Raw genomic sequence first — 22,625 nt, 5'->3', positions numbered from 1 at the left:
AATTGATCATGAATGCTTCATAGCTTATGAACGTACGAACATACAAAATAGGAGCAAAAGTAGGCCATTTGGGCCCTCGAGCCTGCTCTTCCAATTCAATAAAATTATGGTTGAAACAAAAACAAAAGTACCTGGAAAAACTCAGCAGGTCTGGCAGCATCTGCGGTGAGGAGCACAGTTAACGTTTCGCGTCCACATGACTGCAACAGAACGAAGGAAAAATAGAAAAGAGGTGAAATATAAGCTGGTTTAAGGGGGGGTGGGGGGGTGAAACAAGAAGAGCTGGATAGAGGGCCAGTGATAGGTGGAGATAACCAAAAGATGTCACAGACAAAAGGACAAAGAGGTGTTGAAGGTGGTGATATTATCTAAAGGAATGTGCTAATTAAGGGTAGAAAGCAGAATGAGCAAGGCACAGATAGCGCTGGTGGGGTGGGGTGAAGGAATTGAAAAAGATTAAAAGGTAGAGATAAAACAATGGATGGAAATACATTTAAAAATAATGGAAATAGGTGGGAAAAGAAAAATCTATATAAATTATTGGAAAAAACAAAAAGGAGGGGGAAAATTGGAAAGGGGGTGGGGATGGAGGAGAGAGTTCATGATCTAAAATTGTTGAACTCAACATTCAGTTCAGAAGGCTGTAAAGTGCCTAGTCGGAAGATTAGGTGCTGTTCCTCCAGTTTGCGTTGAACTTCACTGGGACAATGCAGCAAGCCAAGGACGGACATGTGGGCATGAGAGCAGGGTGGAGTGTTGAAATGGCAAGCGACAGAGAGGTCTGGGTAGTGCTTGCGGACAGACCGAAGGTGTTCTGCAGAGCGGTCACCGGTCTGCATTTGGTCTCTCCAATGTAGAGGAAACCGCATTGGGAGCAACGAATGCAGTAGACTAAGTTGAAGGAAGTGCAAGTGAAATGCTGCTTCACTTGAAAGGAGTGTTTGGGCCCTTGGACTGTGAGGATAGGGGAAGTAAAGGGACAGGTGTTGCACCTTCTGCGGTTGCATGGGAAGGTGCCGTGGGAGGGGATTAAGGTGTAGGGGGTGACGGAGGAGTGGACCAGGGTGTCACAGTGGGAATGATCCCTATGGAATGCCGCCAGGAGGGTGAAGGGAAGATGATCCGTCTGTGTTTTGAGTTCCCCATTCCCATCTATCCCCGATAACCTTAGATTATTGTTAGGCAAAGGAATCGATCCACCTCTGCCTTAAAAATATTCAATGATCCCGCTTCCACTGCCTTCTGAGGCAGAGAGTTCTGCAGCTCTCTGAGGGAAATTTTTTTTTTCTTATCTCTGCGCTATAAGCAACCCCGACTTGGCCAGTTCCTCACAAACTGGAACCAACATCTTCCACACCTGTCTTTGAGCCACGTATTCATCCCTCTAATTTTATGTACCCTATGCTAATTTGCATACAGCTCAGGTAATACTCCAGAGATTATAATCTTTTGTGGTTCTGCTTTGTAATTTAGTGCCTAGCTCTGCATACTCTCTTTGCAGAACCTCTTTCCTAATTCTACCTATGTTGTTAGTACCTACATGAACCACAACAACTGGATCCTCCTCTCCCACTGCAAGTTCCTCTCACCAGCACTGAGCAGATGTCCCAAACCCTGGCACCAGGCAGGCAACACATCTGTCTGGACTCTCTCTTTGCAGAGAACAGTGTCATTCGTGCTGGAACTTGTCCCATCTGAACAGTACTCCAGACTTATTTTATGCCATTTATTGAATGTTTTCACATACAGGGTCCCCATTATTTGGCCCACTATATTTCATTCTATCTATACTTAATAAATGGGTATATCAACATTGTGGTGGGGTGTGGGTTTTAAGGCTTCTGGTTGGCGAAATGACAATATCATTCCAAAAATTGTGGAGTGGTACTTATATCCCGTTCCTGCTGCCCCTACAGCTGCCAGCATTTTCAAATTGTACTGAAAATGGGCAGCAGGAGCATCTGTCTTCATGCTGAAGACTACTTTTAATTTACCAATCAGAGACCTAGGCCCTTTTTGTTATCAATGGACGGAGCATGTACCATATGCATTGTCCATTTGTTACCAGGCATTGAGCAGCCAAACCAGTACTTCTTAAAGGGACCACTCCCAATCATGCAAAGTGGAGTAGTACTAATCTATGCTTCTTCATTTTTACCAAAAATATTTATATACTGAAGTGATTTGTATTCCCCTACCAGGAAGCATGTAATCGAGAGGCAAAGTTGACCAGGGAGTTAAATACAGCAAATGGAAAAAACATGGAGCTCAAAAACAAGGTAGCTATGATATCTCCATCAATCATGATTGTTTACAGGCACTGGAAATGAATTAAGTTCTCATATTGGATGTTTTATGGAATGTGTTCTGTTCGGCTAGGATTGCTCTGACAGGCAAATCAAAATACCTTGTTTTCATAATTGAGACATTCTGGCAATGTTTGCAGAACATTTAAAACTGCAAGCCTATTCCTAAAATAATTGCTTGCACTGGAGTTTTGAAATTTAGTATTTCTTTGTTATGCAAGTTACATCCAAATTAACTCGTACAATACCGTTTTACTGGCCTCAAACTTGTATTGTTCAAAAGGGAAAATAGGGATTCTGGGATGTGTTTAAGTATTCTAAGGAATCAATCAAGATAGACATATTTTTGAGCTGGTTGTTGATACTGCAAGCTGCAGTAATCTTTCCTAAATTAGATTTAGGTGGAGGAAGGAAAGGGGAATAATGCAAGATTGGAGCAGAGCAGGAACTTTGGGACTTTGGAGGATACATGAAAACATTGATTAGGAACAAATAGTCTGTTTCCCTTTTGTGGAACTGTATGTTTTATATTTCTGTGTTCTATGAAAGTCTTTCACGTGTTTTTTAGTATTTGCTATATGCCTGAACGAGGTTGCTAGTAAAAGTTTACTATCCTTCAAACTTCAGTGTTAACTGGGTTTTGTCTTTGTGATGTGCATCCGTGATTTACTCCACAGTTTTGCTCTCTGTAGCAATTTGGTGCAATTTTTTTTTTGCTACTACTTGAAATCCAAATTTAATAGATTAATTTTGAAACTTTGGAAATATGCAAATTATGCCCATGAATCAGCTGCATTCCTGCAACCTACAGCATCTCTTGCATTTCTCCTCTCATTATCGCTTTGTGAAGTCAAAGTTGCCAAAGACAAAAAGTTGATATTTCATCCTGTCTCTTTGTCTAGACACATAACAATGACAGAATCCTAGATCAAACAAATGATTTTTTTTATTCATTCATGGGATGTGGGCATCGCTGCCTGGGCCAACATTTATTGCCCATCTCGAATTGCTCTTGAGAAGGTGGTGGTGAGCTACCGCCTTAAACCACTGCAGTCCCTGTGGTGTAGGTACACCCCCAGCGCTGTTAGGGAGGGGGTTCCAGGATTTTGACCCAGAGTCAGTGAATGAACAGTGATACAGTTGCTAGTCAGGATGGTGAGTGGCTTGGAGGGGAGCTTCCAGGTGCTGGTGTTCCCATTTGTCTGTTGCCCTTGCCCTTCTAGGTCGTAGTTGTCGTGGGTTTAGAAGGTACTATCTAAGGAGGCTTGGTGAGTTCCTGCAGTGCATCTTGTAGATGGTACACTCTGCTGCCACTGTGCGTCAGTGGTGGAGGGTGTAAATGTTTGTGGAAAGATGAACAACAAATTATATTTTGAAAAGCAAATTTCTTTTGTAGGTCGTCTTTAACACTTGAAAAGTGCAATATATGCTTGCTAAAAACTAAAGGAGTTATATAATACCTGTTTTCAGCTGATATTGTGCAGGAAGTTGAGAAAAAATGCATCTTGTGCTCATACATAGTTCTGTGCACAAAATAGTGATCTGGTTTCTCATGATGGTTTATCTTCATAGAATTGGAACCTCCATTAACCTTTTTAGATTGACATTTCCTGACAAGTGTTTGTTGTGTCTTCACACTGGAGATTTAAAACTTTCTAAAGACACTGCATTGTACAGAATGACTTTTGGAATACCACAAGATACCAGTGAAATTATTTTATCATTCTGCTTCGGTAACCTAATTTAATGGCACTTCACCCATTCCCTGAATCTGTAGCAAACACTTATTTTGTATTCTTGCCAAACAGGTGGATGAATTAGACCGAAGATGTAAGGTCCAACATGATCAGCTTTGTCACCTGAAACAAGAATTGGCCAGTGTGACTGCTGAGATGAAGCAGAGAATTGTGCAAACTGAGGGTAATCTGACATATCTTGAGATAAATAATTGCAGGAATTTTATTATGAGTATCGTATAAAAGCTATTGTGGCTATCTATGATTTTTTTTGCTACTTTTAAAATTGTATTAGGTAAATGCATAAAAAGATTTATTCATGTTACAAGATAAAAGCAGGTGCATACTTAAAATCCTTTGGGCCTATCTATAATTAAGTGAATCCAATGCAGCACAAATCAAAATCTTAAAGCTTTCAACAGTGCTTTCCTCTTGCTTTATCTCTGCAAAAGGAAACTTTCAATACTGTGTTTAAAAATTAACATTGTCTTTCTCTAACTTTCCTAATTACTGGTCTGATGTAACTTAAAATTCTCCGCTCTAAATTTATTTTAAACTTAAAAAGTGAAATATTCAAATACCTCCTCAGAAGATAATAAGTTATCAGAGTCACATCCTGGACATGAAATGACTATTAATGGGTTGCAATTTACTATCTTGCATGCTAATGCCCATGGATTTTTAAACATGTCCCTGTTTTAAAACTGATCTATTTAATGAATATCATCAATAAGTGATGCTGAGTTTATTTTAAATAAAGTCTAAATGTGTCAGTCTTGTTGGAATCCTTGATCCAAATTAATTCTCAAACTGGTGTCCTACAATTCATCAGCTATATGGACAGCATGCAAGTTTGTGTATCCTCTGCTGTGTATATCACAGGAACAATGTGGCACAGCAGCCAATGCATGTGACTGACAGTGTACAGATGGTAGTTTTTTTGTTGACTTGTCTCAGCTTTGATGGATTTGTATATTTTTGGAATTGAAACTGAGGAAACTTATTTAAAATTGTTCTTCAATGCAAATAATATTTCTCATGTTCTCTCATGTAGCTGAAGTATTATGGACACTGTTCAGTCCTGCCACCCACTGGCCTTGTGAACTCATACAAGTGTACGAATTTTTGCAAAACATCATTCACTATGCAAAACAAAAATCTGTATAAACGCACTGTATTTCACAAGCCTATGGGCTGAATTTCCCCCCCGTTGGGGGCGAAGTTGAATGGCTGGTGCGCACAGGTGCGCTTCTGATCGGCGCCCCCGATCGGGGGTGCGGCGCTATTTTACAAGGGCGGGCCAATTAAGGCTCGCCCAACATCACGTCTGCATGGAAGCGCTGTGCACTCCCTGTGCGGGCAGGGGGGAATCCCAAAATCGAGAGTGTGCTGTTTCGCGCGTGCGCACGAAAGAGCACATTAATCTCGCGGAGGCTAAGTGCAGCCTTAGGGAGATCGGCTGTAAATGTAAAAAACCTAAAAATAGAAAAATAAAATTTCCCTAACATGTCCGCTCATGTGATACTGTCACATGAGGTGGGACATGTCCATAATTTTCACAAAATCTTTATTAAAATTTTTAAAAACCTACATGAAACCTCATCCAGCCCATGGATGAGGTTTCATGCTTTTTCTAATTCGCACTAGGGCTCCTGGCCTGCCCGCCAACCTTAAGGTATTGGACAAGTAGGTCCTTTAATTACATGATTGCCTCTGTCAATGACCTCAGTTGGCCATTGACAGTCGGCGGGCGCGCAGCTGATTTCACCGCGCCCCCGCCTTCCTGAAAATTTAAGTGGGGCATGGAGTTCCCCCTGACATCACTGTGCGTCATTTTGTGTGTCGGCAAGCAGGCCCCACCCCCACCCGCCAACAAGTAAACAAGTAAAATCCTACCCTATGTTCTCTACATTCTAATTCTGTAGTAATTTTAATATGTTCCAATTCCTTTTCTTTTTATAGTTGTATGGTGTAGCCTTACAGTAAGAATGAAAAACATCTTATTCTTGTACCTCTGCAGTCAGGATACAAGAAGAATAAGTTACGTTAAATCTGAAGGACTTGGATATAAATGTCCACAACAAAGATTTATTAAAATTTACCATTCAAATTTACTAATACTTCCTGTGTCAAATTACTGAACAACATAACAGTGGTGGATATTTTTCAGCTTTTATATTAGTCATTGATGTTTTTAGGTACATAATTGGTGCTGGATTGGTTTTAAAACTGAGGCAGAGGTGTAAATCTGTAGTTTTTTGGAACCACATGTTGAGAGATATGATTTCAAAATTCATTTCTAATTCCTTAGCATTTATTGTGCCACATGTTATTTCCTAACTACGTTATTTGCCTAGTGATTTTCTTCTTACTAGCAACCTATGGCATTGTTTTAGCTACTGAGAGGTGCCCTGGTTTGCATGCAATTCTTCTGGGGAAACTTTCACCTTTGGTCTCCAGCAAGCACTGCAGGTAAAGATATAACGTGGCCAGATGCAGAGCACCCTCTAATTTAAAATTAACAAATTGTAAATAGTATTGCGGTTTTTGTACTGTTTCAGAACTGTGTTGAGACTATGCAATATTAACTTTACATAACATCCTTTATAGCCGGCAGAGAATGCTTTTCAAAGGCTTTGCCTAGCAAAATGGAATGTATTTTTATTTTAACAAATCGAATTATAATCCATAGCTAATGAAAAGAGGAAGGAAATTATCCTGTGGTTTAGAATGGTTATTGTAAATAAAAGCGGTAGTCAGCTTGCCTTTATATTCTACACCAGATGTGATGCCTCATAATGGACCAACAGTGTTCAGTATGTGTTTAAAGAAGATTTCTGACGAGTATCTCCCTGAAGCGCCAGGAGAAAAATGTGAAATAAACAATGTGAGAGGTACCCTGAATTAACCAGCTTGATGAGATTGAAATGACTGCATAACAGTTCTCAGTGCTAAGAATAGCCTTCTCCAAATCTCCAGGCCTACAACATTCAACCCAGATAAAACAGCGAATAAAAAATAATTTTAACCAGAACTGAGTTGCCTAAACTTCAAGGCATATATTACTAAGGCTTGGGAGCTAGTTGTGGTTCACTAACTTCAGTTGGACACGCCTGCCGAGGGGCATCTCTGAATTTACTTGCAGAGTTGAAGGTCTGGGAAGGTGTATCCAAATAAATACTGTAGGCCAAATCCAAGGCTTATGGTTAAACTGACCCTAGATTAAGATTTGTGGCAGGGAATGGGCTGGTAGTTGTTGGAGACGGTTCAAGTTTCTGGCTGACATGAGGATGGTATACATGAGTAAAAGTTGCAAGTCAGGGCTACAGCTCAGATTGTGGGTGCGACAGTTACAAGTCAGAGCCAAGTTATAGGCTGCCATCAGACTTTGATTTGGATCAGGAGAGAGAATGGGTTCTGAGAGTTTGGAGAGCACAAAGCCAGCGACTTGAAACCCAAGTCTACCAAAGAGGCTGCAGTTTTAAAGACGATGGTATCCTGGAGATGATCCCAACAGCCAACCTTGTATTTCGAATTTGTAGAGTTATTTTGGTTTTAAAATGCTATTGGTAAATTGGAAAATTTAGATGAGAAAAGTGAAAGTAACCAATAGGAAAAAATCAAAATTAAACAAAATGATATTTCATGTTGTAATGTCATTTTCAGTCAGCCATGGTAAAAGCCTAGCACAAAACATACTGACAATTAAGAGAGAATTTGGACCATCTGGATTCAAAGACTTTGCACAGATTTGAAATTTGCAGCAGTCTTGTCTGGAATTTGGAAATGTGTCTAAAGCATTTTTCAAAGCATCAGAAACCTTGCCTAATGTAGAAACAGATTTGCTTCTGAAATTAAACTTCCAAGGAAGGACTGGTTAACTTCTGATTCCTAGTCCTTTAAGGCCCCCACTCTCAACTTGTACAGTTTGAAATCCAAGTGTATTGTTTGTGCATAGCGTTACAAAGTATCAAAAGGTGAGGGAATTCAAAGGTAGCACAAGTGACTGCTCAGTAATGCTATCCATGTAACCAAGAGCATACTGTTAATTTCATTGGGTGATTCAAATTTTTCTCAACACTGAAAATACAAAAGTGAATCCTTCAATTATTTTTAGGAGAAATAGTGATGGACTATACTAAAGCTTTTGCCAAAACCCATAAGGAATGATCATTAGGAACATTTTCTTCTGGATATGTTCTTGAAGAATTTACAAGAATTCAGTACTCTTCAAATGACCAGTTTATATATTTCAATTTCAGAGCCCATTCAGTAAGGAAAGAAGTATAAATTTGGAACGGGCTATGATCAATGTGTTAGTGAGACATTTGGATTTTGTCTTGTGCATCTCGAAGTGTATATGAAGCATAGAATTACCACTTTAATCAACAATGTACCCAATTGCTTTTTCTGCTTTTCTAACTAATAACCACTGCAGTATTTCTTCATTTAAAATTTAACATTGTGACTGCCTGTTTAAAGATCTGAAGATGTTCAGTAAAATCTTAAATCTTAAAATCTGAGAGTGATTCTATACAGATTTTATCAATAATATGATCAGTCAACAGCTGCCCTTGTAATTTGCTTGTAGGAGCAATTGTTGGTTCACTTGTAATTTTTCTTGGTGAGGGGAATTTAACACTCAACCAGAAGTGGCAATGCAGCAAAGTTAGTTCAAGATGAGAACTGGTTGAAGTATATTAGATGCATCTTAGTGAAGGAATGGCAAATAGGGTTCTAAAGAGCAGTTTAACCCTAATTTTTTTGAAATCTGTCTAACCTGTTGGTCGATGTTTTATTCAACATTAAATGAAATAAAAATGTAGTGACTGGCAAAATTTGACATTTTAACGTGCAGATTTAAACCTTGTTAAAATATGCTTATCTGTTGTTAAAATGTCCTTCAAGCTAAGTGGCTGATTGCATTTTCCTTCACCTGTCAGAACGCCTGGAAGTTGAGAAGAAGAGGTGTAAGCAAGTATTGGATGATACAGAAGCATTAAGACAGAAAGAGGTATGGTGGACATGTGTAATTGTCTGTTTCATGGTGTTTGGGAGACTGTGATGTGTTGTATCAAACATTATCATTTCTGCACTATGCTTCTAACACAGCCTAAGTTGATGCAATAAAAAATTCCTTTCGACTGCTGGAGTTTAAGTATAGCTCAGTTTCTGGTGTATTGAATAATAATGTTATGCATAGTTAAACACTGGTACAGCATTAGTAATCAACAGGAAAATTAAATACTGGATTGGAGGAGGGTAAAATTACAAGCAGCAAATTCTAAATATAATGCTGGAAAATTCCTTCCAATCTGGGATGCAAAGAATTTATGACTCTATTGAACATGTTGAACTCAGTGGGATGAATGAGCAGCTAATGCAATAAATGATAACTGCTGGGAGGTATTGACCAAGAAAGATACTGACATTGTAATACCCAACATCAAACTTGCTTACAAAACCAAAATACTGCGAATTGTGGAAATCGGAAATAAAAACAGAAATTGCTGGAAATACTTGGCAGCATCTGTGGAAAGAAATAGTTAAAGTTTCGACCTGAAACGTTAACTCTGTATCAGACTTGCATAGTCTTTTCTAACACTTCAGCATCAGTGGATGAATACTTAAACAAAGAATGAAATTTTGAAGCAATGATGGTTGTTTTGAGGAGTTCATCAGTATTGGGGAGGTTTTGCAAGTCTGGAAATGGGCAAATATAATGCCCACATCAAAAGTGATGACATACCTGGTGCCAAAGGCCAATTAGCTTAAATTAATAGCAAATAAAGTTCTGAAACAAAATGGAAAAGTACTGCAGTTTTTTCAGGCTTTACTTGGATCTTTCTGCCAAGCACCACCCACAAAGACCACCCTGCATTTGCTCTCTACAAACTGCATCATGACTTTAAATTACTAGATATTACATATTCAGTGTAGCATAGGATTTGAACAAAATGAGTAATTGTAATAGCTCTGAGTTGAAATGAGCCCTCCCCCCAACCTCCCAACTCTATTTTCTAGACTTTAGATCGTAGAAAAATAAAAATTCTAGCAGACTGGTACTCAAGTATAAGATACAAATTAGATTCATTAAAAACAAATTAAACAGTAGAATCAATTAGTGAAAATTCATAAATATTTTATTATTCATGCACAATACTGCAACAAAGACCCACCAGACTTGTTCCTGGGATGACGGGACTGTCAATGAAGAGAGATTGGGGAAACTGGACCTGTATTGTCTAGAGTTTTGAAGAATGAGAGGTGACCTCATTGAAACCTACAAAATAATTAAAGGGCTAGGTAAGGTAGATGCTGGTAAGGTGATTCCCCTGGATGGGCAGTTTATGACCAGAGGACACAATTTTGAACTAAAGAGGAAGCCTCTTAAGACAGAGATGAGGAGAAATGTTTTTACTCAGAGGGTTCTGTATCTTTGGAATTCTGTTTCGCAGAGGGTTGGAGAAGCTCATTAGTTAAGTATGTTTAAAGCAGAGATTGACAGATTTCTAAATACCAATGACATAAAAGGATATGGGAATAGTATGGGAGAAAAAGGCATTGAAGTGGATGATGAGCCATGGTCGTATTGAATGGTGGAACAGGCTCAATGGGCTAAATGGCCTACTCCTCCTATGATCCTGTGCTCCTAATACCATGTTCACGTATTAAAGTTAAAAATGATCTATTTTATATTTAGAATATATATAAATACAATTGCTGGGTGACACCTATTAGTAAGATGGGAGATTTTCACAATATTACTTTCAGATTATTATCTTTGCCTTATGGTGAATACCTGCTGGGGAAGAATGCAAACCTAATAATATAGCAGTATTTCAGTTTCATAAAATGCAACAATATTTGAATCTTTGTGTTCAGCTAGGCAACAAGCTGGCACTTTTATAACAGCATCAAGATGTAAAGAAATATTGTTGGTCTGTCCGTTTTGCTTAGCCCATCAGGTTGATTGAATTTTACAGCACAGAAGACCTGTTGATTGACTTGAATGGCATTCCTGATGGGATGGAAACAGATAATCCCCACCTCTCCATCTTGATAGCTACAGAAGGTGCATAGCATGACTGAGGTGCCAGCAGTGCTGGAGGGAGGGTCATGTACTTGGGGAGGAGAAATTAGAGATGATAGTGTCTACCTTCAGTTGAAAGGAATATATGCTTTTTAAGAAAAGGTTTTTTAAAATTTTTTATTCTTGGATGTGAGCATCACGAGCAATTTGTTGCCCATCCCTAACTGCCCTTGAGAAGGTGGTGGTGATTTGTCGTCTTGAACTGCAGCAGTCCATCAAACGCAGGTACACCCACAGTGCTATTAGGAAGGGAGTGCCAAGATTTTGATCCAGCAACAGTGAAGGAAAGGTGTTATAGTTCCAAGTCAGGATGGTGTGTGGTTTGGAGGGGAACATGCAGATGGCTGTGTTCCCATGTGTCTGCTATCTTTGTCCTTCTAGGTTGGAAAGATCGCAGCTTATGAAAGTGCTATCAAAGGGACTTCAGTGAGTTGCTGCAGTGTGTTGTGGAGTATCTAAAAGACAATCCACACAATCAGCTGTCCTTAAAGGAAGCTGCAGTTTTATAAATTACAAATATGCAAACAGGGGAAATGCTCTCTCAGATGCTCAAAGTGGCAATTGGAAGTTATACAGTTTCTGTCGGTTATACATATCTTTGGGATAACTCATCATTAGCTCATAATGTTTTTATCTTCTACGTCTAATTATTACATCTTTAGTTATAAATGAGTTTACAATACAAACACAAAATGACTTGTTCATCACCTCTGTAGTTAGAGAAATTTGTAAAACAATCACGGAATGACCTAACCTTTAGCACAAACAATGTCTTGAAACATGAACTCTGCTTATCTATCCTGATGTTTCACTGCAGTGCCTAGCCATCTGCAAATCTTGACCCTGAGGTCAAGCTATCAGTTTATTACAGCATAACTCATAGACCATTCATCAACTTATTTTATCCTGGCCCAAAGGTCACATTCCTTTACCTTTATCTTGGATTGACCCATAGGCTAGTCATTAACTTCTGGGCCTGGCCAAAAAGTCATGTTCATTCTAGTTTTTTTATTAACTGCAAGCACATTTTAAAACATATCTCCATAACTTGGTCAAGCCTGGGTTATCCCATGATGCATCTTGATATGCCTCTTCAAGTGCATCTTGTATATGGTACACACTGCTGCCACTGTGCACCAGTGATGGAAGGAGTGAACGTTTAAGGAGGTGGACAGTGTGCTGATCAAGAGAGCTGCTTTGTTCGAGGCAGTGTTGAACTTCTTGAGTATTGTTGGAGCTACGCTGAAAGGTGAGTGGAGAGTGTTCCTTCATACTCCTGACTTGTGTCTTATAGATGGTGGCAGGCTTTGGGGAGTAAGGAGGTGAGTTGCTCACCTCAGAATTCCTGATCTCTTGACCTGTTTTTATAGCCACAGTATTTATATGGCTGGTCTAGTTTCTGGTTAGTGGTAACCCTCAGGATGTTGATGGTAGGGATTCAGCAACGGCACTGCTGTTGAATATTATGGGAACATAAGAAATAGGAGCAGGAGTAGGCAATTCGGCTCCTCAAGCCTGCCCCACCATTCAATAAGATCATGGTTGACCTGCCCCATGCCTCAACTCTTCTTTCATCTCAGCTCCTCATAGCCCTAATTCCCGGATATTTTAAAAATCTATCTACCTCCTCTTTAAATACTTTCAGTGATCTAGCCTTCACAAATCTCTGAGGTAGAGAATTTCAGACATTCACTACCCTCAGAGAAGAAATACCTTCACATCTGTTTTAAATGAGGATCTTCTTATTTTGTAACTATGTCCTTTAGTTCAAGATTCCCCCACTAGTGGAAACATCTTCTCAACATCTCCCCTGTCAAGCCCCCTCAGAATCTTGTATGTTTCAATAAGATCACCCTTCATTCTTCTAAACTCTAATGAATAAAGGCCTAATTTTTTTAGCTGTTCTTGATAAGTCAACCCCTTCATCCCAGAAATCAGCCTAGTGAATCCCTTTGAACTGCCTCCAATGCCAGTATATCCTTTCTTAAATACGGGGACCAAAACTGTACACAGTACTCCAGGTGCGGCCTCACCAACACCCTGTACAGTTGTAGCAAGACTTACCTATTTTTAAACTCAACACCCTAGCAATACAGGCCAAAATTCCATTTGCCGCCTTAATTATTTGCTGCACCTGCATGCTCACCTTTTGTGTTTCAAGTACAAGAACATCCAGATGTCTCTGTGCTGCACATTTTTAGAGTCTCTCTCCATTTAAATTATAGTCTGCCTTTTGATTTTTCCTACCAAAGTGCATGATCTTACACTTTCTGACGTTAAACTTCATCTGCTAGGTTTTTGCCCACTCACTCGACCTGTCTATATCCCCTGCAGATTCCTTATGTCCTCATCACAACATGCCCTCCCACCTATTTTTGTATCATCAGCAAATTGGGATACATTACACTCTGCTCCCTCCTCCAAGTTATTAATCCAGATAGTAAATAACTGAGGCCCTTAGACTGATCCTAGTGGCATTCCACTAGTTATGTCTTTCCAACCTGAAAAACACGCATTAATCCTGACTCTCTTCTGTGTGTTAACCTATCCTCAATCCATGCTAATACATTACCCCAATACCATGAGCTCTTATTTTATGCAATAACCTTTTATGTGGCACCTTATCAAATGCCTTCTGGAAATCCAAATACACTACATCTACCAGTTCCCCTTTATCCCCTTGTTATATCCTCAAAGAACTCTAACAAATTTGTCAAACATGATTTCCCTTTCACAAAACTATGGTGATTCTGTTTGATTGTGTTAAGCTTTTCTAAATGTCCTGCTATTTCTTCCTTAATAACAAACTCTAGCATTTTCCCGCTTTTTGTCTTCCTCCCTTCTTGAACAGGATCATCACATTAGCGGTTTTATAATCTGCTCGGATCCTCCTGGAATCCAGTGAGTTCTGGAATGTTTTGACCAATGCCTCCACTATCTCTGCAGCCACTTGCTTTAAAATCTTTGGATGCAGGCCATCAGGTCCTAGCGACTTGTCTGCCTTCAGTTCCATTTAGTTACTCAAATACTTTGTCCCTTATGATAGAGACTGTTACAAGATCTTTCCTCCCATTAGCTCCTTGCTTATCTGATATCTCTGGAATGTTTACAGTGTCCTTCACCATGAAGACCGATGCAAAATATTGGTTTAAATTATCTGCCATTTCCTTGTTCCATGTTATCAATTCTCCATTCGCATCCTTCAAGGTTCTCACACTCACCTTAGCTACTCTTTTTATATATCCGTAGAAGCTCTTGCTGTTTGATTTTATATTTCTTGCCAATTTACTTTCATCACCAATTTTCTCCCTCTTTATTAGCTTTTAAGTCATCTGCTGGTTCCTAAAAAGTTCCCAATTCTCTGGCCTACCACGAGTTTTTGCTGCTTTGTATGCCTTAGGTTTTGATTGGATACTCTCATTGACCGCCTTTGTTAACCACACGTGGTTCATCCTTCTCATCGAGTCCTCGTTTTTGACTAGGATAAATTTTTGCTCAGCGTTATAAAATATCTGCTTAAATGCCTGCCACTGCTCATCCACTGACCTTCTCCTTAGTCTATTTTCCCAACCCGCTTTAGACAATTCTTTTTTCATACCACTGTAATTGCCCTTATTGAAGTTGAGGACACTGGTTTGAGATCCGAGTTGCTTGCCCTCAAATTGAATTTGAAATTCTACCATGTTGTGATTGCTACACCTTAGAAAATCCTTAACTACGATATCGCTTATTAATTCCACCTCATTACACATTACTAGATCTAAAATAGCCTGTTCCCGGGTAGGTTCTGCAACGTATTGCTCCAAGAGACAAACCCTGAAACAAATTTGTTTTCCATGTTACCCCTGCCAATCTGATTTGTCCAGCCAATATGCAGATCAAAATCACGCATGACAATTGTAGGTGCTTCTTACGCGCCTCCATTATTTTCCGATTTATACTTTGTCCTACAGCGAGACAACTTTTCAGGGACCTATAGACGACTCTCACCCATGACTTCTTCCCCTTGCTATTCCTTATTTCCACCCAAACTGGTTCCACATCACGATCTATTGCACCTATATCACTACTCACCACCACACTAATACTTTCCTTTATTAACAAAACTGCCCCACCTCCTTTTCCTTTTGCCTATTTTACCGAAATGTCAAATACCTTTGAATTTTGAGTTCCCAGTCTTAGTCACCCTGGAACTACATCTCCGTAATAGCTATCAAGTCATATCCGTTTATTTCTATTTGTACCATCAACTCATCTATCTTTTTACAAATGCTGCATGAATTCAGATAAAGAGCCTTAAGCTTTGACTTCTTACCATTATTATTCATTCTGGCTCTAATTTCTGCTGCATTCCTCAGCTTATATTTTCTGCCCCTTCCTGTCACACTTTGATTATTATTCGCCTCTTCACAACCATGCTCTCTTGTTTATTAGCTTAAAGCTCTATCTACAACCCTAGTTATACGACTGAACCATGCTGGTCCCAGCATGGTTCAAATGAAGCCCGTCCCAACGGAACAGTTCTCTCCTTCCCCAGTACTGGTGCCAGTGCCCCATGAATCGGAACCCACTTCTCCCACACCAATCTTTGAGCCATGCATTAACCTCTCTAATTTTATTTACCCTACGCCAATTTGCACATGGCTCAGGTAGTAATCCGGAGATTATTACCTTTGTGGTTCTGCTTTTTAATTTAGCCCCGAGCTGCTTGTAATCCCTCAGCAGAACCTCTTTCCTAGTCCTTCCCATCCCACTCCAAGTTCCTCTCCAGCCCAGAAGAGATGTACTTAACTTTGGCACCAGGTAGGCAACACAGCCTTCAGAACTCTGTGTTTTTGCTGCAGAGAATAATATCTATTCCTCTAACTATGCTATCCCCTATTACTACTACATTTCTCTTTACTCCCCCAACTTGAATGGTGCTCTGTACCATGGTGCTGTGGTCAGTTTGCTCATCCTCTGCAGTCTGTGCCCTCGTCCACACTGGGAGCAAGAACCTCATACCTATTGGACAAGGGCACTGGCCAACGCTCCTCCAAAGCTAAATTCTGGATCCTCATACCTGCCTCACTTTCAGTCACACCCTCCTGTCCCTGACCACAAACCAAATGGTTAGATTCTCTTTTGTTGGCGATGGCCATTGCCCAGCACTTGTGTGGCACGAATGTTACTTGGAGTTTGCCAGCCCAAGACTGGATATTGTCCAGGCCTTGCTGCATTTGGACATAGACTGCTTCAGTATCTGAAGTCAGGAATAGTGCTGAACATTGTGTAATTTTCAGCGAACATCCCCACTTCTGATCTTATGATGGAAGGAAGGTCATTGATGAAGCAGCTGTAGATGGTTGGGCCCAGGACATTACCCTGTGGAGCTCCTACGGTGATGTCACAGGACTAAGATGATTGGCCTGCAACAACCACAATCATTTTCCTTAGTGCTAGGTATGGCTCAACCAGTGAAGAGTATTATCCCTGATTTCCATTGACTCCAGTTTTGCTAGGGCTCCTTGGCGCCACACCTGGTCAAATGATGTTTTGATGTCGAGGGCAGTCAGTCTCACCTCACCTTTGGAGTTCACCATATTTGGACTAAGGCTGCAATGAGGTCAGGTGACTAGTGATCTTGTTGGAACCCAAACTGAGCCTCTAAGGAGGTTATTGCTGAGTAAATGCAGCCTGATAGCACTATCGGCAACACCTTCCATCACTTTGCTGTTGATCGAGAGTAGGTTGATAGGGCAGTAATTGGCTGGATTGGATTTGCCCTTTTTGTTTTGTGAAAGGACGGCCTAGACAATTTTTCACATTGTTGGGTGTACTGGAACAGCTTGGCTAGGGATGAGGCTAGTTCTGGAGCTCAAATCTTTGCTGGGATGTTGTTAGGGCCCATAGCCTTTGCACTACCCAGTACCTTTAGCCGCTCTTGATATCACATGCAGTGAATCGAATTGGCTGAAGACTGGCATCTGTAATGCTGGGGACTTCAGGAGGAGATTGAGATGGATCATCCACTTGGCACTTCTGGCTGAAGGTGGTTGCAAATGCTTCAGCCTTGTCTTTTCAACTGATGTGCTAGGTTCGTTCATCATTGAGGGTGGAGGTGTTTGCGGAGCCGCCTCCTCCTCCAGTTCATTGTTTAATTGTCAACCATCATTCATGACTAGATGTGGCAGGACTGCAGAGCTTTGGTCTGATCAGTTGGTTGTGGAATCGCTAGCTTTTGTCTTTTGCTTGCTGCTTCCACTGTTGGGAATGCAAGTCGCCCTGTGTTGTAGTTTCAGGTTGACGCCTCATTTTTCGGTATGCCTGGTGCTGTTCCTGGATTGCCCCCCTGCATTCTTCATTGAACCCTTGGCTTGATGGTAACTGTAGAGTGAAGGGTGTGCCAGCCCATGAGGTTTTGGATTGTGATTGATTCTCAGGAATGCCCAGTTTTGAATTGCTAGATCTATTCTGAATCTATCGTTTAGTGCAGTGGTCGTGCTACACAACGCATCATGGAGGGTATGCTTAGAATGAAAACATAACTTCATCTTCACAAAGGTTCCTGCCAATACTGTCATGGAAAGATCCATTATGGTTTTATTCCTTTTCAATTTTCGGTAGCATTTTGGTACAACTGAATTGCTTGCTAGGCTGTTTCAGAGGGCAGCTAAGAGTTAACCACCTGAAGGCCAGGGGTTTTTTACGACAATTGGTGATTGTCATGGTCACCGTAGTCACTTTACTGAGATTAGCTTTCAATTCCACATTTTTGTTATTAGTTGAATGTAATTTCCACCAGCTCCCATGGTAAGATTTGAACCTGTGTCCCCAGAGCATTAGCCTGGGTCGCTGGATCACTAGTCCAGTGACATTACCACTATGCCACTAGAGTTCCTGGTTTAGGAATGCTAATTGGTGTTGCAGTGAAAAGTGAAAAAGTTATTCCAAAGTATCAGTCATTTTTCCTCTTGGTATGTGCAAAGATGAAAATAAAATAATCATTTCTTAGTATAGAGATTTAGTATAGATTCCAGCAGGTGGCAGCAGATTGCAGGCTGTTTTTGTTATGAATGCAAGGTTTACAGAGATGCTGCATGATGTGCATTTGTAGATTTCTGAAAAGTCTTAATACTTACTAAAATAGTGAGGCAGATTAAGATCAATGATCTTCCTTTCAGGCTTGGGGTGTTGTAGAGAGAGAAAAATGAGATAACAGTAAGTCAGAAGGTGAAGTAAATCTTAGTGTTCAGAAATTCTAAAACTTGCTAAAAGTTTAAGCATATAGTATGCTTGGGAATTAACTGAACGTACTCCACCAGCTGACTTTGAATGTATTATAAGAGAAACAGTTATATAACTTTAGACATTGATTATTTTATAAATGTTGTAAGTCCTCCAGAAATCTATTGTTCAGAAACATCAGTTGTCCGGAAATGTTTTGAGCAGGCCCCCGACATCATCAACAGCATTTTAGTACAGTACTTTGGGAGCAGAAACATAGAATGTACAGCATTTGGATAATTAAAACAATTTCTATTACTGCTTAATGATGTTTTATCACTGTTTTATGCTTCAAGTAAATATTTATACCAATGGTGTTTTCCAATTCTTACACTTGTGTTTAGGCATTCTAATGTCATTCTATAATCCAAATCCAGAAATGACTTGGCATTCGGGACTGGAGAGGTTACGTGCATTGGAAAGACAAATATTACTCATCAACACAGAAGTGAGAAATATAATCTCAATGTTCAGAGTCTAAGAGCAGAATTGTCCCAGATTTGCACAAAGTGCGATAGCGGGCAGGAAAAAAGACATTTTTACCCGTCAGCCACAATGGTGGTTTTTCACGCCGTATCATCCCATTCCTGGCGCGCTCTGCCTCATTAATAACGCATTCCCAGGAAACTCAACAGATCACTGGCAGGGCAGCCTCTGATTCACCCGCCCTGCCATCACCTCAGGCTGTCAGTAATCTGGGTGCCATATTTAAAGGGTGCCCCTGCACAGAGCTAGCACTCTCTAAGGGATTGGAAACTGCTGCAAAGTCATGGCTGCCAAATGGAAGAAACGCATTGCCCCCAAATTTAGCGGAGCCTACTGGGCGCAATGGAGGCCCGCCATGAAGTCCTCTACACTGAAGACCAACAAGCAAGGTCACCAATCCAGCATGGGAGGCGGTGGCAGCAGTGGTCAGTGTCAACACCTTGCAAAAGAGGACAGTAGCCCAGTGCTGACAGGATGAATGATCTCCTCCAGGGTAAGTCACCCTTCTCATCAGTCTCAACTCTCACACTCACAACCCCATCACACATCTACAGGGATCTCACTCATTGCCAGTTCAAAGAGCATCAGCATTCATTTTTTCACGCACACCTTCATCTACACTGTGCATCGTGTCCTCATCCCGTCCATGGCACCACTCAACACCCACACATGCCAGGCATCCTTATTATCTGGTCTGACAAGTGTCCTGCTTATACTCTCCATCTGTCTTCATGAAGTTTAAGCTGACACACAACAAAAGGGAGAGGTTGGAGACTGCTGGAGGAATACCTGACATCAAGGTCCTCACCTTGAAAATAGAGTCATCCAGCTAGCAGGCACCGATCTGGACCATTCCTGTGTTGACAATGAGGTTAGTGATGCTGACAATGAGGATCCAGCAGTGCTTCACCCATCAGACAACCATGCTGTGAGTCTTCCCCTGTTCCACAGCCCCCTGCCATGCACTAATTATATCATCTTTTGCAGGCATATCTGGGAAGCAGCCGATGGGATCCACGAGCCTGGCCCTTGACTCAAGCCCTGAAGAAACCTTGGATGAATAATCTGATGACACCCTCATTACAGCACTCTCCCACACCCTCCACCAGTGCAGAGGCACACACCTCGGTGGGACCTAGTTCAAGAGTAGCCTTGAGGTCACAATCTGGTGAGCACATCACACTGTCTGATCCACAGCGGGCAGTGACTGGAGCTTCCCAGGTTTCCAGCACCCAGAGGATTGCTGGAGACCAGAAATCTACTGAGCCTCTGGACTCAGTCACACCCGAGTTGCTGGAGCCCTGAAGGCCCCTTCACGCCTGCAAGAGACCACTTGGATAGCCAGTGTGTAGTGCGCTCATTGGCTATACAAAACCCCACCCATCTCTGCCCCACTATACTTAACTGATTGAAGGCAGCCTTGGCCATTGGACTGCATGCTGTGCTCTCAGCTCAGGCATAGGTATTGTCCTAACCTGCACTGCAAGGCTGCACTATTATCTTGAACCATAATGGATACTGGTCCAAACCTTAATAAAGACATTGCAAGGGGCTGTGAGCGCCTCCACCAGTGACTGTGTCATGGCCATCTTTCACAAGGGAATTGTACAACTTGCCCAGTTGGCCAATTGCTCTGCTGCCCCTTCAAATGCACATTAGTTTACAATCTGCGCCCGAGGGGTGAAAAGTTCTGGAGCATTTGTTGGCACTTGCATGCTTTTGCGTTGCTTGAGTGGACAGAAAAGCTTCAGAGGCCCAACTCCAGTCTTGTCAGTAGAGCTGCAGCTGAACAGTCTCAGCTGCAGAAGAATGCTCACTTTTGACAAGCTTTCCCTGGTGCATGGCTGCTTCCCTCACCACCCTCCCAGCATGTGCTTGAGTATTTCCTTCAGTCTGTGCACCTTGCCCCTCACCTGCCCTGATCTGCACTGGAGCCCTTGGCTCAGCATCACACTGAAAATCAACCGGGAAAAAGCAACTTGCCTGTGCCCTGACCCCCCAAACAAATGCATGGTGTCTCTTCCTTGATATCCTACGGGCATTGCTTGCAAGTGCTGTGCAAAGTTGTGTGCACTCACCTCAGAGTTCCTTTCAAAGTTCAGGTCGCCAGGTGCACGCCTTTTAAAGTTAGTCGTGAAGCATCCCATTCTGAAGTCACGCTGATGTGGATGGTAACTTTGACGTGCGGGGGATGATTCCAGCAAGCAGGACTTATAATTAGATTGAAATGTATTAAAATGATGTTCCTGACATGCGTCGGCAGGAAATGTGGCTCACCATTAATGGGTGAAGTGGATGATCGCAAGCTGGTTTCATGACGACGTAAAAGTAATTTTTGGCCTTCTTGCCATATTGTTCCCCGCCCGCCATGATGCCCGACGTCAGCAGGGCTGGAAATTCTGGCCCAAGTGTTTGATTATGACAGTGTGAAACCTGCTATCTGAGGATATTTGAAATATAGGATTTCTGATCAGACAACATTCAGCATTCTATTTTTTTTGTTCTGCATCTTTTCATCATCCGATCAGATGGATTGCATGAATGTGCACCTGCAGGAGAACGAGCGGTCATTGCAAGACAGAATTCAGAAACTTGAAAACATTCGAATTCAACTGGAAACAGTGAGTAAACCACAATTAGAGGAAAACAAGATAGTAGAATAGAAACTAGCTTCTATTATAATACATTACAAGATTGACAACAGTTCAAAACAGAAACTTCTTTAACCACAGAAGGCTGTGGAGGCCAGGTCATTGAGTGTATTTAAGACCGAGATAGATAGGTTCTTGTTTGGTAAGGGGATCAAAGGTTATGGGGAGAAGGCGGGAGAATGGGGTTGAGAAACTTATCAGCCATGATTGAATGGCGGAGCAGACTTGATGGGCCAACTGGCCTAATTTCTGCTCCTATGTCTTACGGTCTTATGGTCTAAAAGTATCTCATTGAAAACTGCTTAAATGCAAGTCTGTCTGTCTTATGTTTATTGATAACCCAAAAATTCACAGTAGACTAGTCAAATTCTCCAATTTGATTCACTCAATTGAACAAGTAAGCATGGATTACCACTTATGAAATGAATAAGGACCATAATTGAAGTGAGATTGAAATTCTCAACCCAGCTCCCAAAAGATATGTTTACAGTGCAAAACTACCCCATTAAGTTGTAGGTAATTAAGATCTTGGATTAATACTTAAAAATTTAAGCACTGGAGTTGGAATCTGAAGATGCTGTAAACCCAGTGAGTCCAAACAAAACTCTGCTCATTGAAGGTTTCTTTTCCAAATAATGACCGTTACAATCCATGAATACAGTACTAATGCTTCTCTGATGTCAGGTTTATCACTGTATTAATGGTATACCATCTGTTTATATGGCACTGGTTGATAGTTTCCTTTACTGGTTTATATGCAGGCTGAATCTGACTGAAAATGTTTAGATGCAAAATGGCAACCTTCAGATCTAAATCCTACTCTGTAAGCTAGCTCAGCTAATTAATAAATATCAATTAATGAAGGCAGGCAATATTTGAAATCTGTGCAAAACAACTTTGAATTATCAATTGTTAATTGGCAGCACATTTTCATTTAATTAATCAATTCCAAACTTACTAATTCAAATAGATGCATGCTCATTGTGTTTTTTAAAGAGTGATGATAAAATAAAACCCGACATAAAATAAGTAAGCAGCATGTCGGGGAAGAGAGACCCAAATTTCAAGCCACAAGGCAAATGACAAC

At 40.9% G+C, this 22,625-nt stretch overlaps 1 protein-coding gene across 4 annotated transcripts in view; it reads left to right on the top strand.

Moving 5' to 3' along the window:
- lrrc45 (leucine rich repeat containing 45) overlaps window positions 1-22,625 on the top strand; it is a 74,816-nt gene that overhangs the window by 33,901 nt on the left and 18,290 nt on the right. For all 4 annotated transcript variants that reach the window (XM_041217171.1, XM_041217170.1, XM_041217172.1 and 1 more), the window contains 4 exons: window positions 2,202-2,279; window positions 4,115-4,226; window positions 8,986-9,056; window positions 21,416-21,508. In XM_041217171.1, the coding sequence (XP_041073105.1) occupies window positions 2,202-2,279; window positions 4,115-4,226; window positions 8,986-9,056; window positions 21,416-21,508 (354 nt within the window). The remainder of the gene's footprint in view (window positions 1-2,201; window positions 2,280-4,114; window positions 4,227-8,985; window positions 9,057-21,415; window positions 21,509-22,625) is intronic.

Source organism: Carcharodon carcharias, chromosome 22 (genome assembly GCF_017639515.1).
Source record: "Carcharodon carcharias isolate sCarCar2 chromosome 22, sCarCar2.pri, whole genome shotgun sequence".
In the NCBI taxonomy this organism is placed as follows: Eukaryota; Metazoa; Chordata; class Chondrichthyes; order Lamniformes; family Lamnidae; genus Carcharodon; species Carcharodon carcharias.
Note: the sequence above shows the minus strand (reverse complement) of the source record. Positions and strands in the feature narration are given on the sequence as shown.